The following is a 21,150-nucleotide window of genomic DNA, read 5'->3' on the forward strand; positions in this document are numbered from 1 at the left end:
AACTATGATACATGTATAGATTTGTTGGATTTATTGTGGTTCTTGAGCTGAGAAACAATACTTTGAAAAACTTTAAACAAATTACACTGAACAAGGATGATGACATAGGAGGTTCACGTATTTCAGAAACGATAGCAGTGTAATTCCATTACAATACCGCTTGTTTGCGAGTTCACCTGTGTATAATCTATGCATGCCTTCTTCTTTTGTTCTGCTTCCTTGAGCCCCAACTCATGCATTCTTATGGTGTCTCTGCCATGTCATCATCCTTGTTCATTGCAATTTGTTCTAAATTTTGAAAATATTCTTATTCTTCATCCCAATTATCACAAATTCTTAAACTCTGTCCTCAGTATAACTAATTTATAGTTTTTCAAATGTAAAAATCTGAAAATCATCCGGAGGTCTCCTTTAAGTATACTGTTATCACTGGAAACTGGCAGTTCAATGGCGATACGAAACAGTAAGTTCTTGCTCTCTTCATTGAAGTGAAGAAGCTATAGATAGCATTTGTTATTCCGGAATGACGGTGTATTAACCACTCCCATTATAATCATCATTACTATCATTGTTACTATCATCGTCATCATCATCATCACCATCACGATGTAGGCAAGTTCTCATTCAACATTCAGGCGTCCTTCTTTAGAACTTATGTGATAAAAGCTGTGAGTCGGTGCTATATGGATCTTTCATCAAAGCGGACAAATACGAAAATAAAGTCTGCATGTATATAAGATATTAATAATTGACGATGTTTATTTATATGAAATCAATTCTTAAAGTTGTCTTTTTTTTCTTTTTTAGGGAACGTTTATACCTTTGTTTCATGGGTACATAGTGAAATTCCTCTTTTTATGAAAATAACAACTAATGCTTCCCATCATCATGATCAAAAGTTTGTTCCTATAATGGTCGAGTGCAATCTTAAAGTGGAAACAGAAAATAAATTTTGACCCAAAATACAATAGACTTTAAATTCTTGTTCTATTTATACTATTGTAAGCATCAAGCTATACAACTCTTCGAAACGATCGACCACGTTAGTACAGTTGAAAATAGGCCATGGAAATCAGCTGGTAATATTGGTTTAATGAAGAATAATACGTGACGTTGGCGATTTACCTCTGGTTCCTACAATTAAAAACAAGCCAAGATGAACATTAAAAGCAATAAAGACAGGTGATAATAATAGTTCGAACATACAATGATTAAATCATATCACTTAGACATTAGCACATAGGCCTACGTGTTTGAAACCGTAACCATGCGTTGCTCTTTATCGTGGTTCAGATTCATTAGACTGTGTAAACAAGACTTAAAGGACGAGAACGGGAAATAGTCATTCAGAATCCGACGGAGATGGGGGCCTCATTCACGCCACCACTACTGGGGTCTGTTTACGAAGGCTTGGTGGCGACCTCGATAGGATGCGAGGTTCGCGCCAAGCGGTTTCCCCTCTGTTCGAACGCGAGTTCACTGCTGTCAGAAAGCCCAAAGGCATGCTAATGAATGACTCTGGACAGTTTGTGTACTTTTTCATCCACCCAGCCTATCGATGACAAGATCATTGTTCAAAAATAACAATAAAAACAACAACCATTTACAACCACGCTTTAACACAATATTCACGTGATCAAAGAACAGACGTACATTAATACTAATCCAACATTGATTGAAATAGAGGGAGGGAGAAAGCGAGAAAAGATAACCATTGGATGTCGTCGCATAGCTCATCCTTTAACCATCAACCTACCTTTTATTTTCCCCTGACCCCATCTCACTGCGCCACGCCCCTCCTCAACCCTCCCATAAAGCCATTGAGATTTGGCGTTGGGCCCTACGGGAGTCTCCAGCCAGTAATGGTATCCCCGGTATGCAACGAGACCAGCACGCACGGCGCCGCTTCGTTCATGCTGTTATTGACGCCTCGGACTCGTAAACGCGCGCACAAAGGCGAAGATACACGCTTGACAGCGGTATACTCTGCAGTCCATCCATACATTTCGATTGTGCTTCTCGGTTAATGCTTCCGATCTTCAGTGATTCTTGATGTTTATCCCTTCTTCTAGCGCCAAGAGTCATCATGTTTAACAAAGTCACGCGTACACCCCTGTCTGTTCCTTTGGACTAAGCGTACAGCCATGTTGAGACTGGTTGTGTTTTGCCAGCAGTATAAGAAGGGATGGTACATTATTTTATTTTAGGCAAGCCTCAGCAGCACCACAATACTACAATAGTCGATAGTACTACATAGTATGTTAAGATGTACGTTGCACACCCATATTTGTTTATGTTTTGTATTGTTTGATCGTTTATAATCATGTTTATGTGTTTGTTTGCTTTTGTATGTCAAAGAGTGGTGAGCAAAGCCCCCTAATCCTCAATGAATCATAATTATGATAGAAATTATTATGACTAAAACAAAGTGATATGACCAATCATACTGTAGTAACAGCTCTGTTCCCATAAAATGAAGGACTAGGGCCGCCTATTTCCAGAATGTGAGAGTTATCATACGTTGTGACAGAGCAAAGATAAATCATGCCATATCTATTTTGATCATCATTTTCCTAATCGGAAGACATTTTGTTCGACACGACTTGCGTGATGTTGCTACAACGAGACTGTCAAAGCAATAATAAACAGTGGCGGTGTGACGATAGTCATCGTAATAGCTGAAGAACTGGAAAACTATGTACGAGCCAGTCTTAGCATATTAGCACAAACGTAAACTTGGAGCAAGTATACTAAGTAAGTTTGTATATATAGTTTGGAGCTTGTTGAAATATATATATACACACAATTAGAGGGAAGGCCCATGCATGCAATGTAGGGCGACATTTCCTGTCATATTCATTATGGACAGTAAATTAGCCAGCTCACACCGTCATTCATTGATAGGTGTCCAGCGGGAAACAAAGATGTTCCCGCAGTGTCCCTATTTACATCTATATAAAAGTTGTCCCTTCGGTATATTGCTGTAATATAATCGCGATCAAAGAAAGTCAAGATACGTAACACCGTCGACCTATACAGATGGAAAGTGTTACGTGCCGTGTTATCTGCTCTACTGCAGTGGAGAGCGAGACGTCGATTGATGAAGCTCATTTCATCGTAACCAAACCGTATCTTTACGGCTTCCGAACAAACAAACTGGCACCACTAAGGTTATATGCTACCTTAAAGGAGACCTCCGGATGATTTTCAGATTTTTGCATTTGAACAACTATAAATTAGTTATCTGAGGACAGAGTTTCAGAATTTATGATAACTGGGATGAAGAATAAGAATATTATCAAAATTTAGAAAAAATTGCAATGAACAAGGATGATGACATGGCGGAGTCACCATAAGTATGCGTGAGTTGGGGCTCAAGGAAGCAGAACAAAAGAAGAAGGCATGCATAGATTATACACAGGTGAACTTGCGAGCAAACTCCTATGTCATCATCCTTGTTCAGTGTAATTTGTTTAAGGTTTTTTTAAGTATTCTTTCTCTGATCAAGAACCACAATAAATTCCACAAATCTCAATATACATGGAGTTGTCGATTTATGTACTACATGATGTGAAATTATGAAAATCGTCTGGAATGTCCCTTTAAGTGGTACCAATATCTGGCGTAGCTGGCCCATAGACTAGTATAATAATGTAGACATTGTTTCTACGCGTTTACAGTGTAGTACATGTGTGTTGTCATGGAAGACAACCATCAAGTGTCACAGTGTGAACACACCTTCAAGCTTTGGCTGTTTTTTGTTTTTTCGCCATGTAGATAAATATGGCAATGTGTTCCTCACGTTACGATAGTTTAACCATGTTGTGTGCAAATTACCGGATATTTCCGTGCTGTGTTGTCTGAAAGTTCGGTACTTAGGCCTAAGTCAAGCGATCGAATATAATATGTCGTTGTGTGCCCGGCAGAACGACGCGAACGCACGCAGTTGACATAAGGTGTGCCCGGCAGAACGACACGAACGCATACGATGCGCGTAAGTATAACGCGCGCTTCGCAGGCGTTAGTGCCGGGCACAGTACGTCCTGGGGGGAGGGGGGGGGGTGTTTCATCAACATTTGTCAGCGCTGACGATTTCAGCAAAATCCTTGGTTTTGATTGGCTGAGATGCTCTGGTCACTGTTACTATGGTGATTCAAATTGTCGGCGCTGACAAACGTTGATGAAACACCCCCCTGGTTGTGACAATATCAGTTCCCGCGATCGACACATTATGTTTTCGTGCAGCAGCGTGATGTCACTTCACATGTTTATTGTAATGTCCGTACAATCTTCATTATTTTCACAATTATTAGTGAATTTTATGATACATCGAATGGTCTAGCTTGTTAGTCAGCAGTGGACAGTATACGTCAACATTCAAGCGGTGAATCTTAACGTTGCACACCAAACTTGGTGTGACGTCACTGCATGATGGAAAAAGGACAGGGGAAATCGAGTTTGACGCACTCTTCATTCGTGCGATGTGATTGACGAGGGAGAGGTCATGACGCATGCGCCATCAAGCTCTAGCATGATATCATTACGTATCAGTCCACAAGTGTCATGTGAACATCTTTAAGTCATTCAAAACAAGGGATACTCTACACAGTCACAACCTAGCATTGTAAACTTGCCACGTGATGGTCGATTCTGCACCTCGTCGTCAAGCTTTTCTAATCGACGTTAAAATTTATTTCATTTAAAGTGGGAGGTGAACTATCGCAGTCTGATATTTTACTTGCTATGTTTTTGTGTCTGTATGTTTGTTAATCTATGTATTTATTGTTTTTGTTTGTTTGTTTGTTTGTTTGTTTGTTTCTTTTTTGAGACAGCACTTTATCGTTACCCGCGTCATGCGCGTCTGTCAGAGAGTGAATGCCTGCTTGTTGCTGGAATGCTCCTCACACATAGATAAGATATTGTGTATATGCGCGTTTTTGAGCGCCACAATCGAAAGGGAGTATACTGTATAACCAAGAGCTGATTTTGCAGCAAAATTAATACTTTAATTGCCATCGTTATCTGCATTTTCATCATTAGTCCTGTTCATACATGTGATCTTTATTACTTCTTTAAGAGACACTCTTAAACATTATGCATGATTATGATTACACTGACTGTGTATGATATGCATTTTCCGGATAATGCTGTTCAACTATTGTATACTGTATCCATATGTGGTTGGTCGAAGAGTCAACCACTGCTTTCCGAAACGACATTTTTAGTTTTATCTGCTCCCCTGTGACGTGTCATCGTGGATTCGATTAATCGTTTAGCATCTGATGATGTTTTGGTATACCACTGCGTGAGAAAAGCGCTTTGTCAGAGTCTAGCAGGAGCTGTGAATCCTTTAGCCTAACTTTCTACCCTTGCTCTTAGATCAAATTCCATCACATACAGGAAAATCCGTTTCGTACCTTCAATAAAAAACTATCTATGTATGTGAAAGTGTGTTCCGAGAGCCTTCTCTCTAATTGGGCTTGCTACAATACGCGAGAGAATTATTGGCACGCATGGCACACATACATATCTGTCCACGTGGTAGTAAAATACCGGAGCAGACGACGCGTGTGTTATGGGAGGAAATCCCAGCAATGTCACAACAATGCAAACACGGAAGGCCGCCAGTAAATTGGCGGGCTCTCCTCATCTGACGGATCGCCTGCGCGCGGAATCAAAACAGCCGAGGAGAGGAAATTCCGAACCATGATTCTCCGACTATCCTCTAAAGTTTTCTTTTTATTGACACAATAAGATTATGATTACGTTTACAAGCTTCTGTTGACACTACCATCACTACAATTCTAAGTGAGATCATTACTAGTATCATTTTCTGTGGTGTGTCGAATTGATACGCAAATTCGTTGATAATAACATTGAGCATTTGTGAAGTAGCAATGCGCATCCACTCTACCGTTTCCTTGGAATTCAAGATGATTCGACAAGCAAACAGAAACGCACAATGTGATGACACCCTTTTCGTCCGATATACGTCTGAGACATACCGATGTTATAATCGTAGTAGAATGTGAAGCTGAAGAACGTAACAGTATGTTATGTCCATAGCTGATGGGTGGAAGCATCCACTTACACTTGGCATACATCCAGGCTCGTAAACGGGTAAAGAAGAAAAAATGATAACACGAAATATTACGCAGCCATGCATGCTCACGATTTACCTGGTATTTTCCTGAAGGTAGTCATTTTCTGCTGTCTGATCCCTTACATCCAGATGGTGAGAAATTTAAGTATGAAGTTATCGCTTGCTCGCCATCATGCTATCGGCCTTATTCACCCGGGCGCCCCGTGCGGGGTTATGTTATGACTCCAGAGGACTGCGGATGATATAGGCGAATGCCGGGAATGAATGAAGATTCACGGGCATCATCGTCCTCCCCTTTGCCGATGACCTTCGGCTGCCGCAGTGCGGATCCTTGGCATGTCAGGGGGACGACTTCTGCCCCCAATTCATTGTTACTCCCCCTGATGAACTCTTCCGCCATGTCCTCATCATGCATCCCCCGCCTTCGGTCACTGGTGGCGCTATATGGTTGAGTGATGTCATCGTTTGCCGGTGTAACGTTGTTTGCATCATGTCGACTAATGCGTCATAATAGTATTCATGAGCCCTTTCCTCTTCGCTTTCGGCAGTCGCTGATAGCGCTCCGTTCCATATTAATGACTCGAATAAAGTAACATGCATGCTTGACAACTCCCTAAAAATTTGCCATTCTCGTCTTAGAAATAAAAAAGAGAGAAAAAAAGACCAATCAAATTCTCTTATGTTTGTGTCTCACCTTTGTAGTAAAAGAGCAAATCATGACACTGGGCAAAATATTTTAAGGTTGATTTTCTTTTCGCTCACTCTACAGTTAAAAACCATCAAGGGCTTGAGTTGGCACCAGAGCGACAGTTTGTGTGTTTGTTGTTTTTTTTTTTTTTTTTCATGTTTCCCGTAAGCTTCGGTCTCTTCGTACTCTTACCTAGGGAGGTAAATTCGCCTACACTACGTGCGGCATAGAGTATCGCCATAGCGGGCTCTTAATGCACCAGTTTGGCGCCCCCACAAATTTGGCAGCCCCAGTACGCCACAGACTTGGACTCGCGAGTACACGCGGCCTACTTGCTTGGTGGAGTCCTTATATGCATCTACTGATGAGGTGTGCAGTGAGAGTGTGGTGGCGTAACTCCGGACCTCTATCTCGCTCTTGCTTCTGTGGACCAAGTTGATGTGTGTATGTGTGTGTAGTCTCACGTATTCATTCACGTTTTGATGTATGGTGAGTGGTCTTGGCTTGCATATATTGTATGTGCATAAGTCTTACGCGTGAGCTTACTAGTAATTGAGTATTATTGACTTGTGGCTGTCATGAAATCTCTGCTCTGTAACCCTTAACCTAAAAGACTGGGCTATAGGTTTTAGGGGGGGGGGGGCATCATGCCCACCCTTCATTCAAGATCTCGGCCATGGAATGCTCCATTGTCGCCAAATTCTACATGCACGTAGATGACGTACCTAGAGAATGCATAGTTAATTTCACCAAAAAAACCAAACAAACATAGCTTTCTAATCAAGGTTAATCAATGATATGCAAATATGCTAATTTCTTACAGATTTTTTTTTTTTCATTTTGTACCGACATGGTCGTCTAGAGATCACTTTATTGTGAAATATGTGAAAGGAAGTTGTTTTACGTGTATTTGTATGAAAACTGGTTGTATAAGACCAAAACTTAGGTGATTGATTGAACAATTTATACTCGTTATACGTAATTATCAAAATAGGGTAACTCGGCATTTCTTATGTTAATCAGTGTTTTTATTTCTTATGTTTTCTATTGTTTATGTTATTCATATTCAGAACAATTAATTTCAACTTCAGATCAGATTTTGATAGCTAAAAAAAAAACAGACTGTGCAAGAAAAACAAAAGTAACACATTAGAGTCTTGCAAAACCTCATTCACCTTACACGTCATAAACGCATATACAAATGGGCCATTTTTGACTGGCATGTGACCAAGAGGTGTTGCGTAACACCATAACTGCTGCAGCCATAACAATACGAAAATTGGGTATCAAAAGATGCGAGGGACTCTCAAAAAAGTCATGAAGTCTCGGGGGTGAGATCTTATAAATTCTGGAAGTCATCGCAAAATTTCCGGAGGGGGGGGGGGGGGCATGATTCCCCCCCCCCCCCCCCTCTAAGTCTTTTTGTGAACAAACGCAACGCAGAAACAGAATCCACGTTTGTAGAGGGTGGACACATAATGTTTATACCCCGCCCCACTGTCCGGTGCGGTCAAAGATTAAACTCCTCCCACTCTCTCTCTCTCTCTCCCTCTTTCCACACGTACACACTCACACACATAACGTAAATGTCGTAATAGTGTCATAAATTATAAGTTATGTAGTATGGAGAAATATGTCGAAATTGAAAACATGTTTGTGCCTCCACGCGCAAGCGCTTCCTCGTGTATGATATATCACACTTTGATGATATTATTGTGTTATAAATCATATAATTTTTATTATGTTATAATACATTACATCATAATTTGCTTTATTTGATTCAATCTATTCGTTATAGGCCTTTCATACCATATCATATCTTTTCGAGTTCGATGACAGAGAACTATTGTCCAAGTGATATAAAGCCAGACTCTCCACTGGAAACCGTGGTAATTCATTTTAGTGATTGGCGATATCCTGGTTTAACCAAACATGTTGCTTCAGCTTATGATTATGTTTTGATATTGCTTTCGATTGCATTCAGTCATTTATTTTTTATAATATTTTATAATATTTTATGATAATCTTATTCCATACATTCACCGAAGAGCGTGTTTCTTAGACTGCCCAAATTTGCATTGATTCAACTTTTATGCTTGTTGTGTTAATATAGAGGCTTCGAAGAGTGTTACTTGTTGTTTCGTAAATAGGTGCGGTTTTGTTGTTGTTGTTGTTGTTGTTGTTGTTGATGTTGTTGTTGCTTGGAATTCCTCTTTAATGACAATGAAGAAACTATATGGGAAGTATTTGCTTTGTGCGTCATCAATCTATGAAGATTATTCAGGTGCCCGGAGAGACGGCTATAAAATTATTTAGAACATTACAAAATGGTCGTTAGTCCACACTTTAAAAATGTTGGGAGACTACATTTCTGGCGCTATAGGCGAATTAATGCCCACATGATAGTTCTCAAGAGCAACCTGGCTACAACATACTTTGATTTAAAACCAGCTGAAAGTGTATAATTGAAAGGATCTATGTATATTATCATCTCCTTTACCACTGCCATAATAATAATAATGATGAAGTCTTGTATAGCGCCGGTATCCGCCAAGTCAGGCGCTCATGGCGCTTGCTCCAAAATAAATACATAATTCAGCTTAAATTTCATGGGTGCACCGTTTGTGATATGACAGTTAAAATAAAAAGAAATAGTTCCAGGAAGTAATTGTCTCCAAATGTGTAAACATACATTCTTATACATTGGCTAGTTTTTCAATTTGAAGAGATGGGTCTTGAGGGCTGTTTTAAAAGATTCTGTGGTAATGATGTAATAATGATGTAATAATGAAGATGACTAATGAACTGTTCTTTGAATTTTACTGCAGAACGTGCCTGATCCCCGAGTCTTTTACGTCGTTCTGCTACTCTCGGAACAATTGATCGACAGGCTTCATGCAATCAATACGCAAAATAGCTCCATCAAAGATAGAATACATCTTATCAGTTGCCACAAGATGGCGCTTGGTGTTTTTTGTTGAAATCGGAAGAGAGCATAACTACTTTGAAAGGCCGGACGGATGACGCGTTGTTGTTTTCTTGAAGAACGAAAAAAGAAATATGTTTCACAACTATAGTTAGTACACAATTTGACAAGGAGCTATAAAAGATATGGACTTGCTATAGATAGGTATACAAGACGACACACAGTCGAACAACAAAGAAACCTCTCCTTGATTATCGATTTTGCATGGGCAGCATCTGAATACGGACCACGGTGTTGTCGTACAGGCCGAGACGTTGTATAGCACGGTATTTATACCGGGCTGCCTGGGTACTTATTGACTTCTTTTATTTGTTCCCGCCATACACACCCAATGTAATGACCGTCATCAACATGGTAAGTTATCAAAATAGCTCAGGTACGGAATATAATTATACTTTCTTTATACGATTCGCAGTCATGTCCGTTTACATAATTTTACTTGGCAGATTATACTGTCACGATTATGGTGTCATTAGTGAATGTGGTGCACTGCTGCTGTCCCGTAGATAAACCGTTTGTCACTTGTTATATTCTTTAATTCGTACCATGTACTGTGGTATCGTCAGTGGCGAGTGTATTACATGAAACGTGAAATAAATAAAAACACTATTTTGACATCGTCTAAATGAGAGAAACAGGTCGGAAAATGTCATGAAAAAATCAAGCAGTACATCCAGTAAAGACGTCCGTACAAAGCTGAAAGGTTATTCAATATGGCGTCTTGATAAGAGCCTTGAAGAAGCTATGATATAGGTCCTATCGTTGGCGTAACTATTTCAAGGAATCAACAAAGCGATGGGTAGATGGCGCCCAGATATTCAAATTGTTATTGTAAGTATTATTCAAAAGATACCCAATTCTTTCTATAGTATTCATGCAACTTTCCGAAAACTTTCACTTTTGCGTTCATCATTTTGAATGATTGAGTGAGTGATTTGAGTGATAGTAATATATAGCAATGTCAGTCACAATGATAAGTAACATCGATCACAACACTGATGATGATGATAATAATAATACATGAAATACTAAAAGTGATTGATGGTTAGGATTGACCTATCCCTATTTTTATTTTCGGTTTCTATATAGCTAATATTGCTTCTGTGCAAGTGTTCAGAGAATAGTGGCTGTATATGGAAAATACGTCAAATGAATAGATTCTTCATTCAATCAATTTATTAATTCATGTGCATTAGTTCGACGTTTTAAGGCAATGTGCATGGAGCATGTACGGTGTATTATGTTTGGTTACAATGATATGTCATGATTATACATGTCTGAATGATTCTTGCAATGTATACTATAATGGACAGTATACATTGTAATGATTTCTTGCACTTTGTTTTGTTTTTATCTCTTCACATGCACAAGAGGGAAACATGCTTCAGCAAAAGATTCATTTTCTGTCATCTCGTGTGATATCATATACGGTACCTAAACAATTAAAAGCAAGATATTATCTTATAATATGAGCAGTGCATAATGGAGCCCAGAAATTCTGTGGAATAAAAAGGGCATTAAGGGAGGTACATCATCTTAAAGAGCATAAATGCATCATTGATGTTAATGAAAGAATGTATGTGTATGTCGCTGCGATAGAGGTATAAAATCAGTCTGAACTGAAACTGAACTTAAAAAGGGAAAGTCCACCTTCATATACATAAGGATTGAGAGAATGCAGCAATAATAGTAGAACACATCAGTGAAAATTTGAGGAAAATTGGACAAGCTGGTCAAAAGTTACGAATATTTTAAGTATCTGCGCGGTCACTGCTGGAAGAGAAGACTATACTACAGTGTATGATGTCACATGCGTACAACTCTATAAGGAAAATAAAAGGAGAATTTCACAAAACTTTACTTTTTGAATAAAGTGCACATTTCCTCGACTTGCTACTGACGTATGTTAAGGGTAACATTATTCCCCCTGCCTTCTGAAAGAGAGAAGTCGAGTGTTCTTTTGTTATGCGAGAAAAATGGAAATATATTGAATTTTCTTTATTCTTTCTTTATATCGTTGTATTCGTGTGACATCACAAGCTATAGTACAGTCTTTTCATCCGGCCGTGACTGAGCAGAATCTTCAAAAATTCATAACTTTTTAACGGATTGTCCGATTTTGCTCAAACTCTCACTGATGTGTTCTACTAATATTGCCGCATTCACTCAACCCACATGTCTATGAAGGTGAACTTGTCCTTTAACAACTGCTTTTGTACGCACGCGCATTTAACAAAGGCAAGCAATGCGTGAATGTGTCACTTTTCCCCAAAATTCTACTTAATAGCAAACCCTGTTCGAGGATTTACATGGAGACATCCATGAATGAAAGGAAAAGAAATGAAATGAAATCCGGTCAGGATATTAGTGAAATACTCCAATTTGTATAAATGTTCCCTCTCGTTGATATCTTCATGACAGGTCCTCCAAGGACTGGCCAGTAGTGGACTTCCCTGACTAACACCAACACTCAATGTTTGGATACCTTCACCATCTCAAGTAATGCTGCTTTCATCATGCCTGGGAGAGAAATTTTTCGTCTCATGTTATCTCTGCTGATCTTGTCCATGAGCTTTACGGTCGTCTGCCAGATATATCTCTTGTATCAACGCAGCTCATACACACACCACATCTCCGGCAGACAGCTCGCAGAGTTTCGCCGCCCGCGAGAACAGCGGCCCAGTGAAGCAGCAGGGGATTTGGGTTTAACTCGTCTCTTGGACCAGGTAAAAGAGGAGATAAAACACAATGAAACGACAGAGACACGAACATCGAATTTCGTGGCTGATGCCCAGATAAATGAACCGCGACTGAGCGCCGAGAATGAGCGGGGAAATAACAAATCGCGAGGGGAGCGGATCCAATCTCGAGATTTCCTTCGAAAACAGTCTCGTGAATACGCGCGGCAGTTCTACGCGAAGTACGCGGAGAAGCTGGAAAACAGAAAGATCGAGGTTGAAGTGTACGCCACGAGAAGTGAACCCGAGCGAATCCGCACATACGTGCATGCATACAAGAAATACAACATCTCGTCGAAGAAGGGAACGGTGATTGTTAAAAATAAGAAAGGGGAGACTAAACTCCTCGTGACCTCGCCTCCCGCGTCACCAACGAACGCTTCTACAACGTTAGCGCCACAAGATGCCGATATTGTCCAAGTGGTGCCTGGATACAAGAAAGTTGATGCGCACAAAAAGTTTTATCGAAAGAAGAAGAAGACCTTGCCTGTACCGCAAAATAAAACACTCGGAATTCTAAACACGACAGAATGGAGGACATACATAGACAAGCACGAATATAACTATATCTTGAATCCGGTGAGCAAATGTCTAACAGACACCGGAACGTACAAGCGCGTCGCACTGCTCATTTTTGTTGCGTCTGCACCAAAGAACTTCCATCGGCGCGAAGCCATCCGACGCACGTGGGGAATGGCCGGCAGAAGCGAGACGAGGCACGTAGAGACCGTGTTTCTCATCGGCGCGGTAGCCGACCAAGTCACTCAGAGCGACCTCCATCGTGAGCTCATCAACTACGGCGACATCGTGCAAGAAAACTTCGTCGACTCCTACCTCAACCTGACCGTCAAAACTGTGGCGGGTTTCAAGTGGGCCAGCAAGTATTGTCAGAACGCCAAATTCGTTATGAAGACAGACGACGACATGATGGTGAACACCGTTCGAATGTTGACTTACTTGCGGACCGCGCCCTGGAAGAACTTTATGGCGGGAAAGGCAGCATTTGATTATGACGTCATTAGAGATCCGTACAGCAAGTTTTACGTGCCGTACAAGGTTCTTCGTCAGGACAAATACCCGCCGTACTGCATCGGGATCGGTTATGTGATGTCGATAGACGTGGTTCATAAGGTATACCTCACCGCCCTCCAGACCCCGATCTTCCCGTGGGAAGACGTCTTTGTCGGTATGTGCCTGCATCAGCTCGGAGTGGTACCCAAACTCCTCAACGGCTTCATGGGAGGAGGGTTCTTCGATGACGTGAAGGGGGGTCTGAAGAAAGACCTCACCTCGATGTCGAGGCTGAGGACGACTTTCGTTATTCACGAAATACCTTTGAAGTATATGGATCTTGTGTGGGGTCATTGGGTGGGGCTTGGTTAGTCGTCATGCTTTCACTGCAGTAGACAATTTCTTTCAATATCACCCGGTCAAATCTTGCCAAACGATATATCGTATATATAGAAATATGTTCTTCTTTCACAATCACGTAATATTATTTTGTACCTGAGTGAGTACTTATTTAATTCGCCTCCTACTGGTGGCTTCTTCAGACTGCGCCGTAGATGGCGGTTTATGCTTTATATCTGTTGTCCACACATAATTATGTCATTTGAACTGAAGTAGTCTCCTCATCTAGCGGTTCCAACACCAAAACTTTAAAAATTCATAACTTTTGAATTGATAGTCCGATTTTCCTCAAACTTTCACTGATGTGTTCTACTAATGTTGCTTCTTTCACTCTGGTCACATTTCTCTTTGGGTTATGGTTTCCTTTAACAAAAACATAAAATGTCCCGGATGACGATCTCCGATGTCAGGGCATGAACGATTGTATTCTTGAAATAAGATTACAATCGTGGTAACGTAATGAGAATTTCGAAAACTTTTCTTACCGCTTTTACAGCGTAACATAAATGCAACGCAACATGTCGTGAACATTCAACAGAACAAGAAAAACAGTAAAACTCTGCTTCACTTGAACTATCAGGCTTTTAAAGAGATTCAAGCACGGAATTTGGTGACCTATGATCTAATGGTGTGGTTATCTTATCGGGGCACTTTTCTTAAGGTTATCGTCAGTCGCATTTCAGCAAGCGTTATTTGCCAGTACACTGTTTACGGATTTTGTAAACCCATGTATCAAGATGGTCGTATGCATGTATAAAGCAGCAAATTATCTTATTGAAAGAATAACTTAACAACTAGAAATCAAGCGTTTATCACGTTTATGACGCCACAATCGAAATCAAGCAACTGATTATGATGGCGGTCGTCTGTTTTATCAAAGTATGGTATATTGACCTTGTCCAAAATTTTCAATATTATCTTGTAATGTTGTGTAAGGCATATCGATGATTAGGATATTGGTTTTTACCTTGTAATAAACTATGTATCGAAATGTAAGTCATGTTATTCAAGTATCATGTAAAACTTGTTTAAGTTTCAAAACTGCAGGAAATAAAGTAATTAAAAGACTACTGGCGGGAACCCATTCGACAAAGAGGCCATATCAATCACCAGAAGCAATGGTAGTCTTTGTTACTGTCAGTGACTGTGGCAGCATATGAAAATAATAATTTAGCTGTTAATCCCTTTTGACAAGTTCACCTTCATAGACATGTGAGTTGAGTGAATGCAGCAATATTAGTAGAACACATCAATGAGAGTTTGAGGAAAATCGGACAATCCGTTCAAAAGTTATGAATTTCTGAAGTTTCTGCTCAGTCATGGCTGGATGAGAAGACTACTTTAGCTTGTGATGTCATAAGTGTACAACGATATAAAGAAAGTATAAAGAAAATCAAGATATTCTCACTTTTCTCACATAACAAAAGAACACTCGACTTCTCTCTTTCAGAAGTAAAGGGGAATAATATTCCTCCTAACATACGTCAGTAACAAGTCGAAGAAATGTGCACTTTATTTTAAAAAGTCAAGTTTTGTGAAATTCTCTTTTTATTTTCCTTATATCGTTGTACGCATGTGACATCATACATTGTAGTAGGATGGATATTATGTTTCTAGATTTGATAATAAACGTATAAATATGAAATATAAAAAAATGTAAATAAATGATAATGAAACAAACAAATAAATGTATGGATACATAGTGAATGAATGAATAGATTCGTCTTAAATGCACACACGCATGATAGACATAACACGCCCACGTATACACACACACACATACACACACACACACACACACACACACACATATATATATATATATATATATATATATGTGTGTGTGTGTGTGTGTGTTGCGAATTCACGTATTGGCTCCAATATAACGAAGAATCAAGATTAACTAGTAATGCATTATTTCGTCAATAGAATGTGTTTATTGCACTCAAATTTTCGGTGGCCTCCGCCTTCTTCAGGAGTCTCGACGGGACTCCTGAAGAAGATGGAGGCCACCGAAATTTGAGTACAATAAACTCAAAAGGCTTGTCTATCAGAGAGCGATAAAATTGTTGGTAAATCAGTTGGTAAATCAGTTGGTAAATCTTTCGCATGGAAAATGGATCTGTTCCAAAATACATCAATAATACACTCAACGAAAAAAAAGTAAACATTTTTCCAGTTCATGAATGTCATAGAAGAATAACACTGAATAACATGAGAATTGATATAGGCCTATCATATACCATATTAAAAGTACATGTAATTTAATTGGCTCATCTACCTGCAGGGTGATACTACTGGATACTTTACGCGTGAGTGAACACATTCGTTTGTGTCCTCCAAGGCACAAAAGTAGAAAAAAAAATGCAAAAATGGACAAGTTCTCATTCATGCTTATGTGCTCTTCCACAGATTATAACAATGAGAGCAAATGATAGATTTAACACAATGAGAAACACAAATTAAGCAGCAAAAATCATCTACTCATCGCTATAATGTCTATAGCCTCCAGAGATACAGAAAGGCAAGAAATAATGGAGAAAGATAATGAAGAACCTTCAGTCAAATCCAAATATAAATTTGACATTGTAATAGAGAAGCGGCTATATTAATCAAAATGGTAGAAATTTGAAATGTTACTTCATATTAAGAAAATTGGAAATGCTATTGGTTCTGGAATTTGTCTCATAAATTCCTGAAATCCTAAATTAAAAGAATGAAATACAAAAAGATTTTGTCATTCATTTACAAATACCCTTCCAAATAGCAATAATTACAAAAGACAATTCAACACAATGAGAAATATGAATTAAATACCAAAAATGAGTTTTCGTCCTCTTGTATATCTTTATTTCCTGAAACAGAATCAAAGTCAGGAACTACACGAGGAAAATAAGATTTCTATGTCAACTTAAACTTCAAATGACGTAATGGAGTGAGCAGCAAACATAATAGAATGGACAAAATTTCTTTGATTCATTCTTCTAATTTAGGGATTAAAAATTTATGAGACAAAAATAATTTCAGAACCAAATATTATTTATAATTTTCCTAATTTGAAATAGTATTTCAAATTTCTACCATATTTGTGATATTGCTTCTTCTCGAATGTCATTTGAAGCTGGATTTGACAAAAGATTCTTCAAATTTCTCCAATATTTTTTAGCCTTTCTTTATCTTTGGCGGCTACAAAGACATCAGAGATCATAGGTTTATTTTTGCAATTTGATTCTTGTTTTGAAGTTGTTCTCATCGGCATATGGCGAAGTGCACGTACGCATGATTTACAACTTGTTCATTTTTGCAATTATTACTTTTGTGCCTTGGAAGAGAAAAACGCATGTGTTCACTCACGCGTAAAGTTTCCCTTTTTATTGACCTATCAGGTTGATAGCCAATTAAATTATCTTTAATATGGTATATAAACATAAATATTAAGCTAAATATTCTATGAGAAATTTGAACTTGCAAAAGTTTTTACTTTTTTTGCTGTGTCAAATATCAACAATTGACTAGTTTCCCTCAAAGCGTTTCAAGGGGAACTGTCTTAAATACAAATCGATTCTATCAGCTGGTGTGTGGTGTGGTTCGAAATATCTCGACTATATTCTTGAAGTGAAACAGCGAATATGAAGGATCGAAACAGATAAAATAGAGCTAAGGTCGATTTTTTTTTCTAAGACGCACTTAAATACACACGTACAAACAGACACACACCACACACAAAGAATATATATGTACATTTATATACACATATCACATAAAATGTATATATGTACATATATATATAAATATATATATATATATATATATATATATATATATATATATATATACAATGTCATTTTTCATCATGAGCAGAGGAACCGGGCAGTGAGGGCTGACCCCATCCCCTCCCCCATCCAACACACTCTTTTGGTCCTTCTAATGAAATAAAATCACAACACCCTGACTTTCCAAGGGTTCCATCTGAAGATTTAATTCCCATGGAATTAGGAAATGGGGGGGGGGGGGGAAGGGACCATTGACCCTTGGCCCAGCTATACGAGCATACCCTTGACCCCTCAGCTTTCCCCGCAAGCCCCATATAGGCCTACCCCATAACTCACGCTCGCACAGTGCGACACACAAACACACCATTAAAACAGGGAGATTCAAATATTGTTGCCTCTGTATAATTGTATCAAAATGTACATACACAAAAAGAGAACGTTTGCTTTAGCATATAGTGGTTTCATCACCCACCGTCCCCCCCCCCCCCCATGTGGGTAGATGTTACTATACATTAAGAAGAAAAAAAAAAATGGCTCAACCGAACAAGAGTTACGCATGGTATATGAAAATATCCGATATCATATTCTCTTTGTAATAGATATTGGCATGAACACTGCACGTATAGGTCTATAGACCGCCATATCCCATTTCCTTCACAAAGAATCAAATTTAGTGTATTTACAGTCAGTGAAGTATATACGACCGTCTGCCACAATGAGTGCTACATGTAAAAATTCAATATGAATAACCATTTTAGCAGGTGTTGATTCTTTTCAGACAAAGCCTTAGGATTTCTAGTTCTCTCTGTCATTTAACACTATATAGTACATATTGGAAAATGTTAATCTATAAGCGAAATTTGTAACCACGTGAATCCTTCAGCCCATAGATCTATTCGAGAGTTGTGAGTACATTAATTTTTCCCTTAGCGAGACTATCACTTCGAATTATCCCTTCGCATAAAAGGCAAGGTCACAAAGGTTGGTAATAACATGAACCCAAATCCTCGCGCAAGCAAACACACACTGATAACATGATTACCGTAATAATGTATTCAGTATACCATATCAACGTAAATACAGCAATATTTAAGCCCCACCCCTCGTCCACACACACACACACACACACACACACACACACACACACACACACACACACACACACACTACTCACACTTCCGTCATTCCTTTTTTTATCCCTCTCTCTCTCTCTCTCTCTCTCTGTTTACTCTTCTTTCTGTGTGACCCATATTCTCCCATAATGTATCATCGTACCGATACAGTCATTTCTGATAATCCGCAATCTACGTAGACCGCATGCATGAAGGTCGGCGCTTTGAGAGTAGGCGTCGCTGTGATATACGTCAAACCATGGAGGTATCATCTCCATGGTCAAACATAAGCAATTTAGACTCAGCCACACGCACTCCCGAAAATCAATCCATACGGCCGAAAAAAGTTGAAGACAGGAGTAGGGCAAATCGCTGGTTTGAAAACCGATTAAAAAGTAGATGATAATCAAAAGCGGCTCAATAGATATAGATAGGGTCGCGCCCTTATAGTGGTTATAATTTATTATGCTTATATGGAATTCTCCTCTGTTTGAAAAGCACCACGTCCAGAAACATAATAAGCCTTCTTTAGGCCTATACATCTGGGTTTTGATTTGTTTTGTTTATAATTTTTCTTTGTTCGACGTGTGAGTAAACAAGGAGTATATAGGTCGATCTACATTAAACTATAAGTTCATAGTCATGTCGAGGCATAGCCGATACTATGTGAACACTAAATGTGCAAAGTTTCATTATTAACACTGAGTCGATTTGCAAGCTCCTCAGCCATTGGACCTCACAGGTGGTTATCGGTGAATGGAAACAGCGTGGATGGAAATACCCCCCCCCCCCCCCCCCCCGATACTCGAACCGGTCAATGGACTTTCATCATTGGCTTCTCTATGGCATGCAGTATTGACTATAGGCAGGGAGGTGTGAGAGAGATCTCTCTCACACCTCCCTGCTATAGGCTTCTCTATGGCATGCAGTATTGACTAGGCTTCTCTATGGCATGCAGTATTGACTATGCTCGTAGAACCACGGAGCTAGTAGAACCACGGAGCTAGTAGAACCATGCATGGAACTGCACATTGCAAAACAGTACAGTATACAGTACGCATTGACATCCACATGACCGCTGCATGCAACGAGTACACAAAACTAGAAACAGAAAATCTCCAAGCACTCACCACCGCAGTGTATAAATTACATTTACGAACGCTCTTGTTGTGAGCGTGGTGATGAATCAGCGGCGGCATGTTACATTTTCCGCGAGGTGGCATTACGGATTTATCAAATTCTAAGAAGACATCGCAAGGTAGCTTACAAATAACAGCAGATTCTGTTGGTTTCTTTGGTGCTCCGTCATTGATTTGGTCAATATAAGTTAACAGAGGCGTACACACAAAAGCAAGGCGAAGGTTAGTGATACATCGATATACTTGTACCGATATTGATATTTTCACCTGGCATAAGACTTAGTGATGGTATATAGCGCAATATGAATTTAGTAATCATCACGCAGTGAATCGCCCCCACCCACCTTCGAACAATCTCACAATTCAATACTCAAATATATCTGATGGACGACACCGATTTTGAACCTATGTTTCAGAACACAATATACATAGTATAATGAACGGGCCCGTGTGTAGAATTCAGACTGTGCAGTAACATATCTACCGGCCCTGCATGTATTGGCAATGCCGCAAAGGCGTATTATTACACTCACTTTTATCTGCTTCGTCCACTCGAAACCACGTGCATATATGCAGTTCAAAACAAAACGCTTGGATTGGGGCCCTTCTTCACGTCCTCTGCAAATCTGTCTCAGGTCCAAGAGTGATGTTCATCCACACACTTTTCATTACTTATATAGGATCAGACCCATTATTAATTCTCTAACGCCTAAGCGAAAAGAAAAAAGTGTAAACATTGTCGAGACAAAATAGAATATTCGAGAGGCCTTTTCAATTTGGGGCACCTATTGCATAGCACAACACGATGAGTTATTCACGAATGTAAATGCAATCACTTCCACTCTCGTGACCGGGTTCAAGGTCTAACCTGTTATCTTCATGCTGTACGCTGAGTGGCCAACGGCCCGCCAGCAACACATGACGTGCGAGGCCCATATAATGGTGGCCCCTCAGTGAAGGCGGAGCTTATTCCATCGCATTATTGTGATGAAATTCAGAGAACGCTGACATTGCAGGAATAAACCCGGAACTTTCCGCCCGATTGTTAGACATCGCGTGCAAAAGTTGATATAATATTCACAACGTACGGAAGGGCCCTTGCACGTAGCCGAGGTTAAAGTCCAACTGTGCATGGGGCCCGTTGAATGATAACTATATATACACGGGACCACTGCACTATGTCTATCAACTGCCGGGACGA

General features: G+C 39.5%; 2 protein-coding genes across 2 annotated transcripts in view; one reads left to right on the forward strand and one right to left on the reverse strand.

Annotated features, from left to right (window-relative positions):
- The window catches only part of LOC139736801 (glutathione synthetase-like), a 34,371-nt gene extending 13,513 nt beyond the window's left edge, over window positions 1-20,858 (reverse strand). The window contains exon 1 of the mRNA XM_071647468.1: window positions 20,483-20,858. The gene's annotated coding sequence lies outside the window, so the exon portion shown is untranslated. The remainder of the gene's footprint in view (window positions 1-20,482) is intronic.
- On the forward strand, window positions 12,321-13,898 carry LOC139735939 (beta-1,3-galactosyltransferase 1-like). The gene has a single exon (XM_071646696.1). It carries the CDS (start codon window positions 12,321-12,323, stop codon window positions 13,896-13,898), a length of 1,578 nt encoding a protein of 525 aa, XP_071502797.1.
- Window positions 20,859-21,150: the final 292 nt, after the last annotated feature.

The sequence above is a fragment of the Diadema antillarum genome, unplaced genomic scaffold, assembly GCF_040938485.1.
Source record: "Diadema antillarum isolate AM-2024a unplaced genomic scaffold, OU_Dant_1.0 scf00000028, whole genome shotgun sequence".
Lineage (NCBI taxonomy): Eukaryota > Metazoa > Echinodermata > Echinoidea > Diadematoida > Diadematidae > Diadema > Diadema antillarum.